Raw genomic sequence first — 21,235 nt, 5'->3', positions numbered from 1 at the left:
AAAGAAAAAAAGATTTCCTAAGCAAACAGTTAGTGACAGTAGGAAAGTAGAAATAGACTAGCCACAGCAGAAGAATGAACATCCCAAGCAAAAGAAGGAGCTCTGCAAAGAGCTCTGACTTCGTGCAGAGTGATCGCAAGGAAAAGGTGTGTCAAGCCAAAATCTGAAAGGCTTTAAAATGCCAAACAAAGATATCCCATCGTAGACATTTCAAGTTCCATGTAGCTGCAGACTATGTTCTATTCAATCCGTTTTATCAGGTATAGACTAGTACCTCAAATGTAGATGTTCAATTCACTTGCTGAGTTTACCCAGGAACAGACTTGACTTTTGTAGATAACAGAATGCAATAGCACCTGGGTAGTAGTAATAGTGTGAGTAGAGATGCCTGGTGTTCTGGAGGACTGAACTGTGCCTATACCTTCCAAAAGCCTTGCAAGGTGAAGGAGTGACTGGATTCCATGACGAAGGTGGAGTAGGGGACAAAGGGTTATCTAAATGTACCCAATAAAGATGAATCTGTAGCCAATTACACAGCTTCCTATGGCCACCTCCCAACCCTATAATCAGTCCCAAGGGGGAGCGTGGAAGCTGTATTTATTGGCAAGCATGCCCATGACTTTTAGTTTCGAGGAAGTTTGGGAACCCTTGACATAGAGAGAAATGTAGGGGAAAGGACACGGCATGGGCAATGTATAAGCACATTAAAGAGCCCAGAGAGGGACAGCAGGGAGACGTTGTGAAGACAGGGTAGAAGAGTTGAGGATTCACCAGAAAAGCGTTACTGGGTGAACTAAAGAATCCCATACCTAATGAGGAACTGAGGGACTATCATCGGGCAAGGAAGTAACTTTTTACAGGGAAAAAGTAATTCAGACAAATTGAGGGAATGAAACTGTTTCGAAGGAAGACTCGATTGTCTTTTAGTGGCTATTTCCAAGACAAGAGAGGGATGGGAAGTGAATCTGAGCTTCCTGGTAAAGTGGGGAACTTAAGGAGGGAACCGCACTGTTTAAAAAATGTACATTATCAAATAACACAAAGCAGGTACTTAGGCTGCTAGAAATGGAGAGCTCATGTTTCAAAGAAAGTTGCCATGATTAAGAATATAGGCAGAGGAGCTTATGATATAGAAACCATTGAAATTGCATCTGTGTGAGGATGTAGTAGTTAATGAAGGGATCAAGCACAAATTCACAGAGAAATTGATTTCTGTAAATAATATGTAAAGAAAAATCAGAAAAAGAGAGTCAGGGATACGAGCAGCTGAATTTCAGTCTGGGTTATTCTGACCAGCTAATGCTCAGTGAGATCCTTAAGAGCTGATTTTTTTTTTTTCTGTTATGATTGGATTGATGAGATATATATTCACCACCTATTTAGAACATTTAAGAACAGTACAATTCTAGAAACTCCAGCTGAAATAAAACATTAATAAAAACCAGGTGAACTGTTGAGCCTTAGATTTAAGAAACCTTGGGGGCTTGGTGCACAAGCCTAAAGACACCCAGAATGCGCTGAAAAAGTATGGTGTGTGGCAATCATATCCACTTTACCCTCCAGGAGAATGTTGTTTGGGGGAAATCTCTTAAGTCACATGGGAGACAGTGGATACTTTCCGGGTTGCTGTCATGAGTGCAGTTGCTCGTCAGTCATCCACTCTGAGCGGTGTCCAGTATCTTGCCAGGGGAATGACATCCCTGCCTACCCCACAAAGCACTTTGGGATGGATATGTATGTATGTATGTATGTGTGTGTATGTATACACATATATACACATACATTCACATACATACATACATATATATATGGATACATATATATTTTTTGTATCAGAACTGAAATACATAAGACGAGAAAAAGAAACCTTTAGAGCAAAACGAACCAACAAACGAAGGCCTAATGCGTCCACTGTGGGTGCATTCACTTCAAACTGAGTCATGCAGACAGTGTCAGTAGTAACTGGGATTACAGTCGCTAAGGCACACGAGGAATCTTCGTGAGGCTGCGGGATGCAGGAACTGAGCGCTGGGCGTTCTCGCCCCAGCCCTGAGACCGCAGACTCTCTGCACCAGGCCCCGCCCCGCACGCACGCACGATCCGTCCCCGGATCCTGCAGGATGCAGGTTGATTTCTGCAGCTCCTCCCCACACGCATGCATGTCCGGTCCCCGGGTTCTGCACGCTGCAGGTTGATTTCTGCAGCGCTGCCCCGCCCTCACGCACGTCCCGCCCCTCACGCAGCCCCGCCCTACCCCGCCCCTGCGGCGGTGGAAAGATGGCGGAGTTGGACGTCGGGCAGCACTGCCAGGTGCAGCACTGCCGGCAGCGAGGTGACCCTGCAAGCCGCATCCCCGGCCACGGGAGACCTGGGCCGGGTCCTGACGGCCGGGGCGGTGGCGGCGGGTGAGGGAGGACGCGGGGCGGGGCGGAGCGGTGATGCTTTGCTGTTGCTTCCCCTGCCTTTGGGGCCCCTCGGTTCCCGCCCAGATCCTACGAGCAGACCTTGCAGATCTTGCAAACGTTGCAGATCTCGCATACCTTGCTGACCTTGCAGATCTTGCAGACCTTAAGTGGGGGATAACAGATGCTAGGAAACTGTCTTGATCATAACCCTTTCTCTTGGGCTTCCTTGAACGATCACTCGTAACTCTCAAAATAGCAAACATTTTATTTATTTATTTATTTATTTATTTATTTATTTATTTATTTTTGCATTGAAAAGAGACATAATGGGACAGTAAGATGGCTCAGTGAGTAAAGATTTCTCTGGGAGACATCAGCAGTGGCCATGGTACAGGAGGCTCATGGGTGCAGAGGGCCCTGGCAGGAGTAACGAGAGAGAACCTGCCTTGGTGGAGAGATAGACAGAACTGAGTCCCAAAAAGCTGTCCCCTGACCTCCACATGTGTGGCAAATCACAAGATCGCACGCGCTCATGAAATAAATCTTTTAAAAAAAGATAGGAAAGTTGTGTAGATTTTTATGTTTCAGTTTCGCGCGTGTCTCTGACTTCTCGGTATCAAACTGAAGCTCATGCTTTCTTTAGCAACAATGGTGACAGTTCATCAGGCGCTTCTCAGCAGAGGGGAGTATTATTCCGCCCAGTCTGCAAGCAGGCTTTCCTCTGGGCTCCCTTTTGTTTACACACAACCCCTTTTCATTGTCTAGACTGTCAGTTTTCTTCAGAGGGGACTGAGCTGCACCTTGTGATTTTCATTGTGAAAGTACTATGATTGGCGTATTTAGCTTCATGTGGCTACTTGATATATATATATATAGTGACACCAATTTAGAAAGTGATTAAGTCAGGTGTGGTGGCTCACGATTGCATTACTCTATAGAGTCTGAAAAAGTGGGAGTATGGGCCATCCTGGGCCATGTGAGACCTTGTGTCAAACAAAAAAATAAAACCACAAAAAAAAAAAAAAAGGAGAGAGAGAGAGAGAGAGAGAGAGAGAGATTAATTGGGGGCTGGAGAGGTGGATCCGAGGTTAAGAGCATTGGCTGTACTTCCAGAGGTCCGGGAGTTCAATTCCCAGCAACCACATGGTGGCTGACAACCATCTGTAATGAGATCTGGTGCCCTCTTCTGACATGCAGGGATACATACATCACTGTATACATAATAAATACATCTTTAAAAAAAATTAATTACCTTTATCTGAGAATTAGTTTCCCTATCTGAGAATTGATACTTGTATAACTTTTCCAAAACACATGAGTGTAGACAGTATTAGGATGAAATAACTAATAAGGTATGATAGATGTAAATGCAGATCAGGTTGATACACAATATGCACATATATGTATATATATGTGTATACATATATGTGTGTGTATATATATGTATATATATATATATACATAGATAGAAATACATAGCTACATAGTATATATTACATCCATGGCTTTAATATTAGGTGATCTACTTAATATTGCTTGATTGATGTGGAGTCAGAATTTTTGTGCCAAATGCAGACTCTCATGTATGGTCCTTAAAAACAAACACCAGGTAAATCTCAGAAACAAAACAAAGAAGAAAAAGACCACCAAAATAGCCAGTGGCTTTATGATTTAACAGTTGTTATGAGTAACGTCTACCCCCCGTTGATTCAGCCACTTTTTCCTAGAGTTGAAAATTTGGCAGTTTTTGCTTAATAGAGATTTCATAGTGACTTGCTACAAAGGGACAGTCAAAAGAAAATTTTGCTTATAGAATTGGCCAGTAGCTTTCTTTTTGTATGAGAAAACTAAATCAATGTCAGATACTGACCAGTACCCACCGTATTCTCCTCTGATTTTAGATTTCCTTCCATTTGTATGTGATGGTTGTTCAGGAATATTTTGGTAAGTTTAGTTTTTAGTTTTTGGTGTTTTTGTTTTTTAAGTAGGATTTGAAAATAATGTCAGTGTGGGATTAATTTCTGAAAATAAGAATGATTTTTAACTGGTTCTAACTTTAGCCATTGACAGTTGATGTTTATTTTAGCATTGTGATGACTTGTGAAAAACACAAGCTAACTAGTTTTACATATTATGTTATTAATATTTTAAGTTCCAAGAAATATAGTCATAAATGTAGATTTTAAGATTAAGTATCACAATTTACAATGAGAAATCATTGTCCCTATGTAAAGAATATAGCTTTTTAGAAAGTTAGACATGATTATTTTAATTAACGGATGAAAAGAGCCCAACCTATAATATTCTTAAAATGGATAGTGCATTGCACACATCACTTGCAAATGTGACCTGTGTACAATCCGAGGATTTGAGGAGTCATGCCTTGACATTGCATTCCCTCATTTAACGGAAGTTTGCGTGCACTTTAAAGATAACTAGAGTGGTGTATTGTTTTACTCGGTTGTGGGTAAACATTTAGACACTCCTTTCTGTGGATTTCAGTTGGCTTTTTTTTTCATGAAAGTCGATAGTGTAGTGAGCATAATGTGCCTTAAGAATGTGCGCGTTTAAATAGCCCATAGTACTTCATTTATCATTAAGTGAATTAATTGATTTGCATTTAAATAAACACTTTTTTTTTTTTAATCATTTAAGCCTTGAACACAGAAGCAGGGACTCTCATGGTTGTCCTGAGGTATGTTTAATTTTCTCTAATCTGACATAATTTATATGTTTGTATTCATGTTCTTTTAGAATTTGATTAGACTTAAGCTAGTCATTATACCGGATATTAAGCATCCTAAATGAATTATATATATGTAAAGAATCTTTTGCCGCATTTATGATATTTTTCTCTTTGAGGAAAATTTGCTCTGATTGCCATTTTACACATTTTTACCCTCATCATCTTAACTCCTAACGCTTCTGCTTAGGAAGTCCACTCATAGCAGCAGGCTCTGCATGATTCAGCCTGGCCTCAGTGCCCACAACATACTGCCCTCCCGGGCCACGGCTCCCATCGTGGTAGCGTTCATTGTCACTGGTGTCACTGATTGCAGACGCGAATAGATTGAGAGGCGGAGCCAAAGACAGAAACCAGAATCCCACCCTCTCACTCCTCATAAAGGAGGAAGCTTAGGGGGAGCCAGCTGGGTCTTTTGAGGAAGCCTGGAACAGTTTCCCAAAGCCTGGTGTTCGGATGCTGGTTGGCCACCTGCCTCCAAGTCAGGACAGGGAAAGGGAGGTAGTTAGTTCCCCGAAATGGAAGCCCCAGCCTGTAGCTTGTTGGTTTATCCCTGCCTCCATTCACCGAAGCTCTACGGGACAATATTCGCTTTCGCTCTCTCACATAAAAAACCAAGGTTGGCAGTCCCCATCTGACCCTTCTGTGTGTGCTGTTTGAGGAAAGTGAAAATTGCCTAATTTGCTAGTATTGTGTAAGACTGAATGTGTGTAAGAAAGAATGTATTATATGTAGAGTTATAGTAAATTCATCTATATTTTTTTAGAAAACAGATACATCTGGCCCTCTGACTTTTTTCCTTATGATACCATTTGATTTTGATGATAGCTCTTACATTAGTTATCAGATACATTTTCAAGTAAAAATGATTTTACCTTTAGGTCATTGCAGCAAGTTTTGAAGGCAATTTAGGTTTTTTAATTATAATAGGCGTTCCTACCATAAATACAATGACTTTTCCTGTGGTTACCGATTTCAAGCAATCATTTTCTTAGATTTACTTAACTCTATGGATCTAGCTACTCTATGCCCAATAATGTGGCTAGTCTGTTCCTTTTCTTTTTCCCCTTCCAAAAAAAGAAAAAAGAAAGAAAGAAACTCTTGTGTTTTGATGCAATGTTTCCTGATAATAAAATATTCCACACAGCATGGGAATTAGTATATGATTTTGAAAACTGACTCGTGTTACAGGTGTGATGTTTGAAGGTTCTGTGTCCTAAATCGTTCATCGCCTAAGGCTGGCATAGGAAGTGGTTATGGGTTGATGAGTTGACTTCCTGGGCATCTTTGTGTGACAGTGTTTCAAAGCAGAGAGAGTAAAACTGTAGGCAATAACCTAGGCGCAGCGGTACACCCGTGGCTGCAGCGCCCAGGAGGCCGAAATAGAAATCCTGCAAATAATTCAGAAGCAGCTGGAGTGTTACATAGTAAGACCCAGTCTCCACTAAAAACATGGAGAAACTGAAAACTCATTTTAATTAAACTTAAAACATAATTATAACACGTTAGAAAAGTTATGACAAAGTGGAACAATAATCATAGCAATCATTTCTCGTTCAAACACCCCTTGTAATTTGTATGTGAGAACATATAACGTCATCTAGTAAACTTAAACCAAAATGACCTGGGGGATGTTTTAAATGAGGACTACAGTGCCGTGTTCCCCTATCCACCTCCCCCTTACCGTTTTAGGTGAATGTAATCAAGGAGACACCGAAGAAGACAGATGATCACAAATCTTACTCGTGTTCATTCAAGGACTGTCCCGAAGTGGAGCTCGTGGCAGTGATATGTCCTTATTGTGAGAAGAACTTTTGCCTGAGGTATCATCACCTAGACCGCTCAAGCTTTGAGCCACTGTTGGGTTGTGCATGAGAGAGTGACAACTCCTCTGTTGCTTGTAGACACCGTCATCAGTCAGATCATGGGTGTGAGAAACTGGAGCTCCCAAAGCCTCGGATGGCTGCCACACAGAAGCTTGTCAGAGACATTATTGGTGAGTCCTGGTAAGCTGGTGTGGCCGCTTTGATCCCCGGTGAGCGAGTCTTTCTCCACTGTTCCTGCCTCTTAAGTCTGACCACCGGTTAGCTTCCCCCGTGTAAGAACTTGCATTCTTTCCTAAAACTTTATTTATTTTTAAATTATTTGCATGGGTGTTTTGCCGATGTGTATTATCTGTGTATTGCCTGCATGCCTGGTACCCTTGGAGGCCAGACAGGGTTTCAGATCCCCTGGAACTGTAGTTTCATACACAGCTAAGAACCACATGGGGACTGAGAATTGAATCCAAATCCTCTGGAAAAGTAGCCAGTGTTCGTAAGAGCTGAACCATCTCTGTAGGCCCAAGAACGTGCATTTTAATAATATTATTTTGTACAAAGCCTTCCTGACCAGTGAAAATCAAGAAATTGTAGATGAGATTGGCATGATAGACTGCTTTGTCTACAGAACACGTTCTGCCACGGCTACCTGGCTGGGCTGTGAATGTCGATGAAGGTATGAGGCATCAGGAAAGAGCATGGCTGTGACTTAGCTTAGCTTCTCTGGCACTATGTTAGTTCAGTAGGACTTTTACTCCATATTAAGGGTGGGGCCTTTGTTGGAACTGGAAGTGGTCTAGTCGTGTAAATATATTGAACAGAGCTGTGCTGTGCAATTCATGTGTGACGAAATGGTAAAGTTGGGCATGGTCCGGAACCACACCACAGGCACCACAGGCAGGTGGGTCCCAGGGAGCTCCAAGCCAGCCGAGGTTACACGGGGGACCTTGTCTCAAGACGAGAGAAAAGGACTGAAAGGAAAAGAAAGAGAAGAAAAAAAGGAAAGAAAGCCTGGACCCTGGGTTGAGAATGCGCTCACATGCTTACACGTCTTTCCTCCGTAGACTCCAAGACAGGAGGGGCAGCAAGTAAAAGCCGGAAGGGTGCAAAAACCAGCGGAACGGCCGCAAAGGTGTCGCTGATGAAGCTAAAGATGCATGCCCAGGGGGATAAGTCACTGCCGCAGGTGAAAAAGCCAGCCTGTCAAGCCGCCTCAGTCTCCATCCCTTCCTCCCTTCCACTGAATACAACTGAAGATCCCGTGCCGCAGAGTCTGTGTAAACGCTTGATACTGCTGCGTTCTCTCCCCTTTGTAGAGATGGCCACCAGCCACACATAGCCCTCTTTCCCCCACTTTGCATCCTGGTTTTAGGATTTATCTGTACTCGAGGTATGGTCTAGTTCATTCAACAGCTACACATTATTCTGTCGTTCGACTCTCAGATTTATTCAGTGCATTGTTATCCACACCTGTTCTCCATTGAAGACCCAAGTGTGTAGGAGGGGAAGCCTCTCTAGACGCTGTCTTTAAAATCCTAGCACCTAGGAGACTGAGGTGACTCAAGAGCCCAAGCTACAGAGCGAGTGCCAGGAAAAAGACTCAGATTATATACCTTAATACGGATTCATTAATTAACAATTTAGCCATTTATATGTGTCCCTGATTCTCTCCTGCTGTGACCAAACACTAACCAAAACCAAGTTGGGGAGGAAAGGGTTTATTTCAGCCTCCGTGTCCATGAGGAACATCAGGTCATGAACTCAAGACTGGAAGGACGGCAATGCCCACAGGGTAATGGCCCTCCACCATCAGTTAGCAGTCTAGAAAAGGCCACACAGACGTGCCAACAGGCCAGTCTGATGGAGGCAATTCCTCAGTTAAGGGTTCTTCCCAGATGTCTCTAGTTTGTGTAAATTCAGTAAAACTGACCAGCACAGCATGTTACATGTGTGTCTGTGAACGTACACATAATATTTATAAATGTCCAGTGGTAAGGGCTGTAAATAAAAGCGGGTATGTTTCAGATAGACTATGTAGTCATCTCTGTATGTAAGCCCATTGCCTACTAGAAAAAAAAACCTGTTACCGCTGGTGTGCATCGTATTCCATGGAATGTGTGAGGTGACTTTTTGCCATCTTCCTGCTGATGCATACTGACTCTTTCTCTCTTTTATTTTTTTATTTATTTATTTTTTTTTTTTTGGTTTGTTTTTCGAGGCAGTGTTTCTCTGTGTAGCTTTGGAGCCTGTCCTGGAAGTTGATTTGTAGACCAGGCTGGCTTTGAACTCACAGAGATCCACCACCAACGCTCGGCTGATTCTGTCTCCTCTTTGATTATTTTCTTTTTCTGAGATAGGTTCTTATGTAGTCCAGGCTGCCCCAGGAATCTATAATTCCTTTTTGTGTCCCTTTATGCTGCCTTCTAGGTGACCTTCAAACTCACCTTCTCATTAATTAAGCCTTTAATTTAGGATGACAGAAATTTACTTGGTTTGACTTTCTTATTTTAGAAGTCATATTTTTGGCTTCTTGGCTACTACATCCTGTTTTCATTTTATAGCATGCTCACTTTTATGGGAAATATTACATAATGTCTTTCACTACATCCCAAGTAACTTACTTTAATGTTCTTTTAGATTTCTGTTATGTTCATTTCTTTGTTTCAACAGATACGATTATTGAATCCACAAGTTCATCTTGTCTTTAAGGGACTTCTGCATTTTTCTCCCTTACTTCCTAGCCTCTCCTGGTAGTTTACTCTTTTCCAGAGCATCAGTCTCAAACCTAAGCTTGAGCCGAGTGATGCTTCTGCTCTGGAGAGGTTCCGAGGTTGTTGCAGCCATTGAGCTATGAGTGCTGTGCAGTCAAGGAGGAACAGATATGCTTCTGTGACTTGTCCTGACGTGAGTCGGCAGGCTCACGGGCCAGCGCTCAGCACTCAGTCCTTTAGCCTGCTCTGTAGATTCCAGTCTCCCTAGAATTGTTAGTTAAGGAAAAATAAATCGTAAGGAGGCCCATAAGATACGGAGAGTCCCACCCCAGGCTCTCGGTAGGCCATGAGCACCCGACAGCCATGACTTTATCTCCATTTACTTCCCACTTAGCCACCGTTAGCCAGCACTACCTGTTCTGAAGCCCCGACAACCTGAGGGTTTGTTTTTGCCTTTTCTTATGTATTTTGTTGCCTTTACCGTTATTTATTCAGAGACTGGGTCTCCCAAGCTGTTGTTAAGTTTACAAACTCATGAACCTCTTACTTCAGTTTCCTGATTGCTTTACATTTTCATCTTGTACTTTTCCTGCGTTTGGAAGTAGACCAGCACTTAGGCTTTTTCTATTTTTCTTTGCAAGTTTTTTTTTGTTTTGTTTATCTATACTATATCCCACTGACCTCCAACAAATCTGATTTCCTTTCTGCTGAGATGGGAACAGTTTTCACTGTGTTATTTCTTAAGATTACTCCGATTGTTCCCCAACATTTTCCTTTAGAGGTAGGTGTTTTACTTAGAGCAGCATTTTTATTGTTCAGGAGTTGACCTGTGAAGACAGATTATGGTAGAGATCCTATTTCTGAACCTCTGTTTTATTAATAAAGTATTTTTCTGGGGTTTTATTGTACTTTAGATTTTCACTTTCTTTGTTCTCAAAAATCTTGCTGCCTCCAATAAACAGTACAGTCTTCCACATGCAAACAAGTGTTTTGTATCAGAAGCCTTGTCTTGAGAATGACAGGATTCCAAGGAGTACAGAAGAAACCAGTTTGTTTCAGAAGGGAACGCAACAGGGGGCCCATGTGTAGGTGTTCTGATGTTCTTGAATGATGCATCCATTTTCTTGATGTCTCTCTGTTCGTGTTGAGCTCCTTCTTAAGTCAGGAGTGGCTGAGGGGCGTGAGGGAAGCCTACAGTCCAAGTCTGAATCACTGGAACTCAACCCAGAAAATAGAGAGCTCCTACTGCCCCAGGATCACACAGCTGTCATCGCACAGATCCTAGGCGGGTTTGGGGTCCTTAGCACATGCAGTTAATTAGATGGGTTGCATGACTGGTTTTCTCTCTAGAACTTACATCATTATACTGTTTAAGGGAAATGTCTCATTTCAGGTGTCTAATCTCATGTTAACTTTTGCTTACACAGACAGAAAGAATTTACTTTCAGGTTTACTTACCGAAGGGGAACAAAGAGAAAAGCAAAGCTATGTTCTTCTGCCTCCGATGGAGCATTGGAAAGGTCGTGGACGTCGCAGCTTCTCTAGCCAGCCTTAGAAATGAGAACAACAAGCTGACGGCGAAGGTAACGTGTGCAGTCACCGTCCCTCCCGTAGGTCCAGGAATGTGTCTGTGTGTGCGTCATTAACCACTGTGACGTTTGTGTGTCTCTCAGCAGAAGCTGAGGCTGTGTCACATCCCTTCAGGAGAAGCCCTGCCCCTGGATCACACTTTGGAAGCGTGGATCACTAAGGAGGACAACCCTTTATATAACGGAGGAAATGTTATCCTGGAGTACCTTAACGATGACGAGCAGTTTGTAAAAGACATTGAGTCTTATTTGGAATAATCAATCAAGGATTAGAGGCAGAATTTTTGCAAGCAGAAATCTGTCTGTATAGTCGGTTTCTTTTACCACAGGTGTCTTTTAAAACTCTAAAAGTTGCTTTTTTTAATATATAATTTATTTCCATTAGGTAGCAATTTACATCAGTAGTTTTCTACTGAGTTCCGGGTTTTGTGTTTTAAAGTTTAACTGTGTATCGATGGTCATGGCAATGTGTTGTTTTTTACTGCTGTTTGTGGGTTATGCTGTTGCGGGTTATGCTGTACGTCCTTCACCCCAACCAAGGTCCGGCTCTAACAACACCCTTCTTTTTGTGATTTTTCCATTCTTGTGGCAGAGGAAGCCGCAGATGGCAGGTGCTCCCGTGCTTTTGCTGTAAGAAAGCCCTGCGGTTAAATCTAACTGATTGCAGGGCCAGGAACCAGCCTGCTGTGTACCTAACTGATGACACAGGGGCTGATATGTGCACAGGAATGGCAGAATCTGAGGCTTCCTCTCATTCAGTCTTCCAGGCGTTTGGATAAGAAACCTCGACCCTAAGAAGGGAAAGTTATCGTGTAATTACACGGAATACATTTCTGGTAAAGAATTTTCTCCTGTAGGAGTCACCTTCTTGTTGGTAGGAATATATTACACATGAGAAGAGCCGTGAGTGGACTGACTTTGCTACAGTCTCTTTCATTGTACCGAAGCAAAACATACACCAAAAATTATTGCATTTTACCTGCAAATTGTAGTGACTCCTATGGGGAATGCTTTTTGTCTACACCTGAGGAGAACGGATGCGTTCTATCTATAGTGGATGAAGGCTACACTAGAGAAGGAAATAAAGTATTTTTAATTGCCCCCCCTTCTGTGCCAATTTTTATGACTTTGGGTTTAATTAAAAGAATATACAGTATGTTCTTTTGGTCATCTTCAGCTCCATCTTTTTCAGGGCCATGTGATAAAAGGTGGCAACTTCTGGCTTTTAGAAGGTTCTGAATTCATCCCTTTTCATAGTTACTTGCATACCTACTTGATAGATTAATACCTAATTGCCAGTATAGGCACGATGAAGATATTTATGCATATAGTTAGAGCTGACATACAAAGTTGTAATGCCAGTTGAAAATAACTGAATAGAGAGTATAGCTATGTCCCAGTAGCTGTTTTATTGGAAACTATTAACCTAGTGATAGAAATAATCTTTTAAAAATCCACATATCAGAAATCGGTTTTGTTTTGGTTTTCATGTGGCTTGGTTTGTTTGTTTGTTTGTTTTTTGAGATACCAGAAAGTTTTAATACCACGGACCAGTACTATACAGTGGTCACAATTACCTGTACACAACAGGTACAAGCACATATAATTGAATGAAAACGAAATATGCCAGAAAAATAATACCTACTGAGGGGAGGGTAAATAAGGCTGGCAGGAATTGAAACCTACGAAGGATGAAAACGTGTCTTCTCTCTTTGATCATTCAAAAGGGACAAGGCTATCCAGGGGGTTACCTACAACAGTAAGTACACCTTAAACTTGCCACCCCTGCCTTAGCGTCAGTATCGGGCATTTCTGTCACTTGGCACACTTGAGTGTGGTGGCTCACGCCTTTCATCCCAGCAGGCAGAAAGTGGATCTCTGTGAGGTCAGGACCAGACTGATCTACAGAGTGAGTTCCAGGACAGCCAGCCAGAGGTTCATGGTGACAACTCTGTCCCTAAGAAAATTCCTTTGGAATTTTACTGTGGTCACTGAGCGGAGCTTAATCCTAGTCCCTGTCCTCGCCACTGGTAAATGTGTCTTATTTTTCTTAACGTTCTACATGGAAAGGAATGAACGACAGCCAACTCTGTTTGAAAGACACAGCCCTCTTAAAAATCCATCAGACCCAAAATGCCATGATGGTGCTCATTACTTTTTATTCCAACACACACAAGTAGACATTTGTAGTACTGGGGAGTTGACTTGAATTTTTACTGTGTGGCTTCCCCTCATTTGGGAAATACACAGCTGAGTTTGTGGAGTGCTTTTCCTCAGCCAGTCACGGCGCGGCACGCCTGGGTCAGCTGACTGACACCCATGCCAACAGCTGTGCTAGTGAGTCATGTTACTAAGAAAAACAGGAGCATTAGAATTAACGTCAGTACCTTTCCGCTGTGGAATTCCAAATGCCGAGTACCACCTAGCCTTTAACCACCTACTTAGGTTTTCAAGTTAACCTGCTGACCATGCCAGACGTTTTCCTACATACAGACACCAAGCACAGTACCAGGGTTTGTTTTGCCTGATAGAATTCCCCTGGAACTCCAGAAAACGACTAAGCGTCGAGGATGTTCAAGGCCAGCCATTGCAGCCACTGATGGCAGCCACGTGACTATCCTCAAGAGTACAAAGTTGTTCCTCGATTGGTAACTGGCTTTCCGATTAGGACCCCAGAGTCCTAATACAGAGTCCTAATAGGTGTGAATCAGGATGCAGAGCCTTCTTCAGCTTCCAATTGTATGTGTCCCTGAACAAGGAATTGGATTAGGGACAGACAGACACTTGGATGGCAGCTGGAAAGGAGATGGTTTATTAAGAGAGTTTCCACAGGCGAAGTGGGTAGGACTTGAGGAGGGTTAGGAGTTCAGCGGTGCCTGTTCAGAGCATTATTTTTCCGGGCATATTCAGTTAGAAGACAGTCTTGGTTGGAAGGGGCTTCCAGTCTTTGAGCTAACTGGCTTCTTCCATACACTCATTTTCACTCTCTCTTTCTGTCTCCCTTCCCTCTTCCTGTCCCTAAACCCTCCCCCCCCCCCCCCGTCCCCACCACACACTGCCTAGATAGGCCCTTTGCGTCTGACTTAATGTAGTAGGAATAATGATCTTCAAGTGTTAGCTAGTATCTATCTTAGATTTTTTTTTCTCCTCCTGGCTGCTTTTATTTTATTATTTTCCTTAGGAAGAAAGAAAACTAAAATAATAATAATAACTGTAAGAGTTTATCCTTGGGTTACAAGGAACTCTGGGAGAGAGATTAGGTTTTTGTTTGTGGTGGTGATACATGCTAGGGATTATTTGTGAGTTTCCCTAACTACAAGTTAAACTGCTTGTATCACTCACCAGATAGCTTTATATCTGTTTAAAGTACAACAGTTCCTCCTCTTGGACCTTGACCCACCAAACCCCAGCTGTTACCTAACTCACATTTATGCCTCCTGCCACGGAAGACCTGCAAGGAAAAAAAAAAAAAAAAAAAAAAAAAAAAACAGCCTTTTGTTTTTGAAAAAAAAAAAAAAAAAAATCCCGAAGTTGCCACGTAGGGTTTATCTAACTGTTAAAAATGTTTGGAAAATCTTTTCTAATCCTACTTTTGTTGGTGACTCCAGGAGAAACGAGGAAGTCATTTCTCAGTTTTCTGAATCTACAAAATACAGAAACTCTGTTGTTTGCAAAGACAGAAGAAACTGTCGTTGTAAGGTCCCATTATAAAGGCAAACGGCCTGACTCCAGCTACCTCTTTGTGAAATTAGAGGATCCGAAGGTGCTGCGGGTGGTGAATGTGACCAAGACTTTGCTAGGCACCACAGACTTTACCATCAGCCTAATGACCTTCCCAGGAGAGACCAATCTGACCATCCAACTCTGGGATGCCAAAGGTAGGCAAAAAACACTCATCGAAGAGATAAAGAATGTTAAAGTCAGAGTGCTCCGACAGGCAGAAGACAGCCTCTTCCAGGCTCCCATGCATGTCAGCTGCTATACTTTGATGCTTGTTTTATTGATGATCCTTTTAAATAAATGTGCCCTTGGCTGCAAGATCGAACTCCAGGTGCTTCAAACAGCATGGAAGAGACCTTTGCCCGTGATTATTGGGGCAGCTATCCAGTTTTTTCTTATGCCATTCTGTGGTTTTCTTTTGTCTCAGATTCTGGGATTGCCCAAAGCACAGACTTTTGGATTTGTAATGACCTGCACATGTCCAGGAGGAGGTGGGGGTTATGTTTTCGCTCTCCTTCTAGAAGGAGATGTCACTCTGGCCATTCTAATGACCTGCACATCAACATCCCTGGCTCTGGTAATGATGCCTCTCAATTCTTACCTGTACAGTAGGCTGTTGGGATTGCCAGGCGTATTTCACGTTCCTGTGTTAAAGATTGTGTCTACGCTCCTTTTCATCCTCGCACCAATATCGATTGGCATAGTCATTAAGCACAGAACACCCGGGAAAGCGGTCTGTTTAGAGAGAGTAGTCCGGCCTCTGAGCTTGACTTTAACGTTTGTAGGGATCTGTTTGGCTTTCAGGATGGGGTTGGTATTTCTGAGAATGGCCAACCTGGATGTGCTTCTTTTGGGGCTTTTGGTCCCTGCTCTAGGCTTTTTGTTTGGCTATTCCTTTGCTAGAGTCTCTATGCAGCCTCTTCCTGTTTGCAAAACGGTTGCTATCGAATGCGGGATGTTGAATAGTTTCTTAGCCCTGGCCATTATTCAGCTCTCCTTTTCACAGTCCAAGGCCTATGAAGCCTCTGTAGCTCCTTTTACAGTAGCCATGTGTTCTGGATGTGAAATGTTGCTACTCCTTCTGGTCCACAAGGGCAAGAAAAGAGGAATCCTTAGCACAGAAACAAAAAGGACTCTTCTAGTCTAAAACTTACAGCATTCCTAATTCTTGCCCTGGATGAAATGCTGTGGGAAATTCAAACTATGCATAAATAATGCCAGCTCTAAAGCCACCTTTCATCTGGTTAAAAGTATCACGTGGGAGGTGGGGAGGTTATTTCTACTAATACTTTTATGTGTATGCTTTATATATTGGTGTGTGTAACACATAGGTGTGTATAATATGTTACACACATGTATGTTTAACGTGTCATATATGGTCACATATATATTCTATACAACACATATATAGAACACACACATATGTTACCCATAATAATCACCTAGTGACTACTACAGCACATATTGGGAAGGGGGATTGAGTACCCTGGCAGTGTGTTAGTTTGGTAAAGATTTTACAGTCTCTTAATGAAAAACAGCAATGGAAATAACCAGTGACTTGTATATATCCTAAGTTTTTAAGGAAAGAAAGTCCTTACGATAGGTAGAAAATGTTGACCCAGGGAATAAGTATGCTATTCCTCTCTGGAATTCCCACTAGCTCACTTGGAAGCAGCATGTCTTGAATAAATACGGAAGCTCTGTTTCCACAGCCACATGCGCTTCTGACTTCTGTACTCCCCACCAAAGGCACTACCGCTTATCTGGAAAGGATGTCTTGTCCTTCATCTGTCCTTCTTAAAGAGCAGTCAACCTTGTTACTGTGAAACAGTTCATCCAGCCTCCTTCCCATTCCCAGGGCTGTTACTGCTTCCCCAACCCTTTCCAAACTGGCTTTGGTTTCTGTCTTTTAACTCCGGTCAATCACACGAATCCTATAAAAGTCTAACTTGGATCGCATAATTTCCCTGTAGTGAAGCCCATTTGCTATGAACATAAAGCTCCTATTCCCTGGGGTAGGAATTTATCACCGGAATTTAATGCTGTTGACACTGACAGATACATACTAGTGGTTTGAAATATCCATTAGACAGCTATGTTTGGAGCCTAAACCTTTAATATTTTCCTGTTGGTGTTCTTGCCTATAGTATTGTAGTACATGGAACTTCTGTTTCCTACTGATAAAAGATAGACAAATCTGTTCTTTCGTATGTCACTAAGTCCAGTGTATAAAAAACAAGATTCATAAAAGACCAAGCTGATGGTTTGATGGTGGATGGCTATCCTGCCCTTCAAAACAATGATCGCCTTCTGGAATATTGGACTCCTTTTAACAGAAATGTCCATTCAGAGGCTCAAAATATAGGCATATTTATATAGTACAAACTTAATTTAGGCACCGCTTAATGAACATAATTTGCCAATAGCAAGCCAGGAAACCTGCCTTTCTACTTGTGCTCTATGATCAACCTTAGGACACTGAGTTTTCAAATCTGTGAAACCCAGAGAGGTGTCATCTCTCTCTCTCTCTCTCTCTCTCTCTCTCTCTCTCTCTCTCTCTCTCTCTGTGTGTGTGTGTGTGTGTGTGTGTGTGTGTTTAAAATTTCCCCATCATCTCAAGAGTCTTTCTCTTGTCATGGAGTATGGAGGTTCTCTACAACCATCAGAGCCAACTCTCACACCCTCGGTAACAGGGTTTTGCATTTTGTGGCACCAGCTTGGATCGCTGCCATAATGGAATCAGAACATCAAATACTGTCGTGCACTTGACCTTCAGAAATCACTTGGCAACAGAATGACTGCTTGTGCTGAAAAAAACCTGAGTTGCCTGGTAATAACAGTTCTATGAAGCATCGGAGGCTGCCATATAAAACAAAGAAACAAAGAAAGAAAAAACCAGGAAACAAAAAACAAATCAAAACTGAGGTTCCTGCGCATCTGATATAGGAAGCTAGCAATGGCTTTGATGTGAAGGAATCCTATATGTATTCCTTCATTGATTTTACTTCAAGATGCTTACGTTGATTTTAACAGCCTTGCCACGTCAGCGGGACAGCGCTCACTCATAAAAAGGGCTTAAGGAGGATATTTCTTTAAATGCTTGGAGAATTCCATTTGTTCACATATCCATGCCTGTCAGCATACATTTGATAAGGTTTTTATTTTTAAAATGGTTGACAATGGATAGCCCCAAAACCTAGCTCTTGAGGGCCTTAAAAAGAAGTATTTGATAGAGGGATCCAAATCAGTTTTTTAAGGTAACATTCTTCAGAACAGCAAAGACAAGTTTTGGTTCACAAGTCGGATTCACCATTCCTGCCACTCAGCTCTGAGACATGATGCACATCATTAATACTTTCTTGTCTTTCGGTTAAGTCAAGAGAAGCAATGAATTCACAAGCAATTATGCAAGGACACTGTGGTCCTCTTGTGGGTTGGTCATGTGTGTAGAGTTTGCCATTTAAGAGTAACACACCTGCCTACCATTTCTCCTAAGGAAACGTTTTAAGAACCATATACTAGCCTCTGTTGCCCATATGGAGCGACATGGTTGAGCCATGTGTATTCTGTGTATGTGAACTCTGGAGTCAGGGAGCTGTGCCCGTGCTGTGTGAGTTTGGGGCTAACCCCTTAACTTCTCCAAGCTCCGGTTTTGTTATCTGTGTAATGAAGAGAGCCTTCACGAAACTGTTGCAACACTTATGTTTAAGCATGTAAGAATACGATTGCTGCTGCCTGTAACCCGAGAACTCTGGAAATGAAGACATGAGGATCAGGGACTTCAGAAGCCAACCTAGGCTACACAATGGGATACTGTTAAAATTCCATGGCTGGGAGGGCAGCTCAACGATAAGGTGCTCGTATACTATTTACAGAACCCCAGATTTTACCCTTAGAACTGAGGGTTGGGGTGGGTGGGAAGCACAACCCTCAACTAAGGATAGGCGGCATCTCAGTGAACTACTGAGAAGGGAGTCGGTGCTGACAGCCAACTTTCAAAACTTTAAAAATCTCCTTTATTTAGGCTCGGCTGGTACAGGTTTAGTAAATTAAGAGCTGCACAATGGCAGCCGTGACCAAAGGGCAAGGCGGGAGAAAGGGAGATGGGAGAAAAACATGAACTATAAGGACGAGAGCGCGGATCTGCAAACTCTTAGCCAAGACAGGACGTGCACGCAGCTCAACGCCAGAGCGCACCAACTCCAACCAGAGCAAGCCCTGCAGCGCCAAGGACGCGCAGGCTGACAGTCCCGCGCGTGCGCAGCGCCGACGTGGAGGCGGGGTTTCCGGACGTCTCCTGCCAGGCCTGCAGGTTTGCAGGGGCGGGACTTCCTGTCGGTGCAGCCCCCGTTACATCCGGGAAAGCGGAGCCTTCCACCCCGGCAGTTGAGCATCGCGGCGAGGTGAGTGCGTTCGGTCCCTGCACCCCCGCGCAGCGCAGCGCAGCGTTACTGGGCGTCCGAGGCGCAGGCCCCGGCGAGCTGCAGGCGAGCCGGACCCCCGATGCTGGCCCGAGCCCTCCTCCCGGCCGTGCTCGCCGTAACTCTCCGGAAATAGCCGAACGGGTTCGCCAGGTCGCCCTCGTCCATCTCCCAGGCTCTGCGTCGCAGGACGAGACCGACTGCGCCCGAGCCCGCTGGGACGCCCCTGGCAAGTCTCCCGGGGTCTCGAAATCACAGGGTTACGGGGTGGGCAGGCCCAGGTCCGGTGATGCATTGATGCATGCATGCATGCATGCCTTGCAGCGGGAGCGGCTGGCTGGCTGCACGGGACCGAGACAGTTTTAAGTCTGTATCAGTTTGTTCCCCGAAGTGGTCGTGTGGCAAAGAGGTCTTGGAAATAAAAGGGTTTATTGGGTCAGTTGCATAGACTAACTAGGGCACTTTTTTTGGGGGGGGGGGGTAAACGACCAACAAGGGTAAAAAGTGCGTCTGAGCTCTGTAGCTAATGGTATTTTTGGATTTCAGCGCACAGACCTCTTAGTTCTCCGTTATTGCGCCACACCCCACAAACAGCTGTTTACCAGATTGACTTCCCTTATCTCCTCCTTCTTCCGGACCTCTGTAAATTTCAGGGTTTTACCAGCCCCCGGCTCTTTCCCCCAAGAAATACGTTCAGAGTGGTTGAGAAGGTGTACCATGCATTACAAATGAGTCATTGCCGTGTAGCAACTGCAGTTTTCCTGCAAATGTCTGCTGGTTGCTATCTTTTCAGATGGATAATTCCTTGAAGAGACGATGGTAGATAGCTTTTGAAATGGTCTTGGGGAGCTAACTGGTGGGTGTTCTGCTAGTGTTGGTCTGTCGCAAGGTGACGAGGTGTGAGAGGGTGCAAGACAGGTAGTCACGATGGCGTGTGCCTGTAATTCCAGCCAGCGTTCTGGAACCTGAGGCAGGTGGTCAAGAGTTTGAAGCCCGCCCTGTCTCAAGTAAAGAGGAAAAGGAACCCTCGGCCAGTAGAGGCTGGCGCATCTGCCCTGTGTCTCTGTGCTTCCGTCCTGGGCAGTGAGGCGGGGCTTTCAGATGCTTACACAGGAAGCACGGTGTCCCTTTTTTGCTCTCTCTCAGTTGTAAAGTGGAGTTAGTGTGCCTTTATAAAGAAGGCTGCCTTTTCTGGAAGGGACCTCTTCCATGCTTCCCTGTGATAGGAACCCTCCTTCTTAGCGTCTGGTCAAGCCTGTGGTGGGTAGGTCCCCAGTGGCCCGCAGAAAGCTGGCCAGTCACGCAGTTACCCTCTCCGCTCCCTGAAGCCCAGCACGTTAATAATGGCGCCTTTGCTTTTATAATTACATTTTTAGACCTAGAGTTTTCTTCCCTCAGAATGCTGTAACAGAAAGCGAGGAATGTCCAAGTCAGAATTGAGTATACATGCATTCATTAAAATCTGCCCATATAACATCGGGCAAATTATTCCTAATCTGTGCCTTAAATTCTTTACCTTTGCAGCATTTTTTTTTTTTTTCTTAATTCCATGTGCACAGCACTTAACTTCCTGGATTTAATTAACACAGACATCTTTGGCTCCTTTGTCTTCAAAACTGGTTTAATTTCAGCCTTCCTGGGGCTCTTGTTCCCCATCCACTCACCCACCTTCCTAGCCTTTAGACTATTTCTTGACCTACCTTATTACCTAAGGGTCACTTGGACCCCCCCCACCCGCCATCCCATGATATTGTATGGGCACTCCTCAAAATGTGACATTGAATGGACACTTTGGGAGACAACTCCCTACAAGATTGTTTTGCTTT

At 43.5% G+C, this 21,235-nt stretch overlaps 2 protein-coding genes across 3 annotated transcripts; both read left to right on the top strand.

Moving 5' to 3' along the window:
* Nucleotides 1–2,260: 2,260 nt before the first annotated feature.
* Nucleotides 2,261–12,369, top strand: Zfand1 (zinc finger AN1-type containing 1). Of its 2 annotated transcripts, XM_051196763.1 has the most exons (8): nt 2,261–2,332; nt 4,307–4,349; nt 5,061–5,100; nt 6,841–6,971; nt 7,053–7,144; nt 8,033–8,154; nt 11,107–11,262; nt 11,356–12,369. In XM_051196763.1, the coding sequence occupies exons 1-8, from the start codon at nt 2,278–2,280 to the stop codon at nt 11,524–11,526; spliced, it is 810 nt and encodes a 269-aa protein (XP_051052720.1). In that variant the 5' UTR covers nt 2,261–2,277; the 3' UTR covers nt 11,527–12,369. The 2 variants fall into 2 exon arrangements, with proteins under 2 accessions (XP_051052720.1, XP_051052729.1); XM_051196772.1 differs by lacking the exon at nt 6,841–6,971 and having other exon boundaries at nt 2,261–2,310.
* A 2,461-nt stretch (nt 12,370–14,830) lies between these two features.
* On the top strand, nt 14,831–16,135 carry Slc10a5 (solute carrier family 10 member 5). The gene has a single exon (XM_051199711.1). The coding sequence runs from the start codon at nt 14,831–14,833 to the stop codon at nt 16,133–16,135; it is 1,305 nt and encodes a 434-aa protein (XP_051055668.1).
* Nucleotides 16,136–21,235: the final 5,100 nt, after the last annotated feature.

The sequence above is a fragment of the Phodopus roborovskii genome, unplaced genomic scaffold (genome assembly GCF_943737965.1).
Source record: "Phodopus roborovskii unplaced genomic scaffold, PHOROB, whole genome shotgun sequence".
In the NCBI taxonomy this organism is placed as follows: Eukaryota; Metazoa; Chordata; class Mammalia; order Rodentia; family Cricetidae; genus Phodopus; species Phodopus roborovskii.
This window is presented reverse-complemented; position numbering and strand designations above follow the sequence as displayed.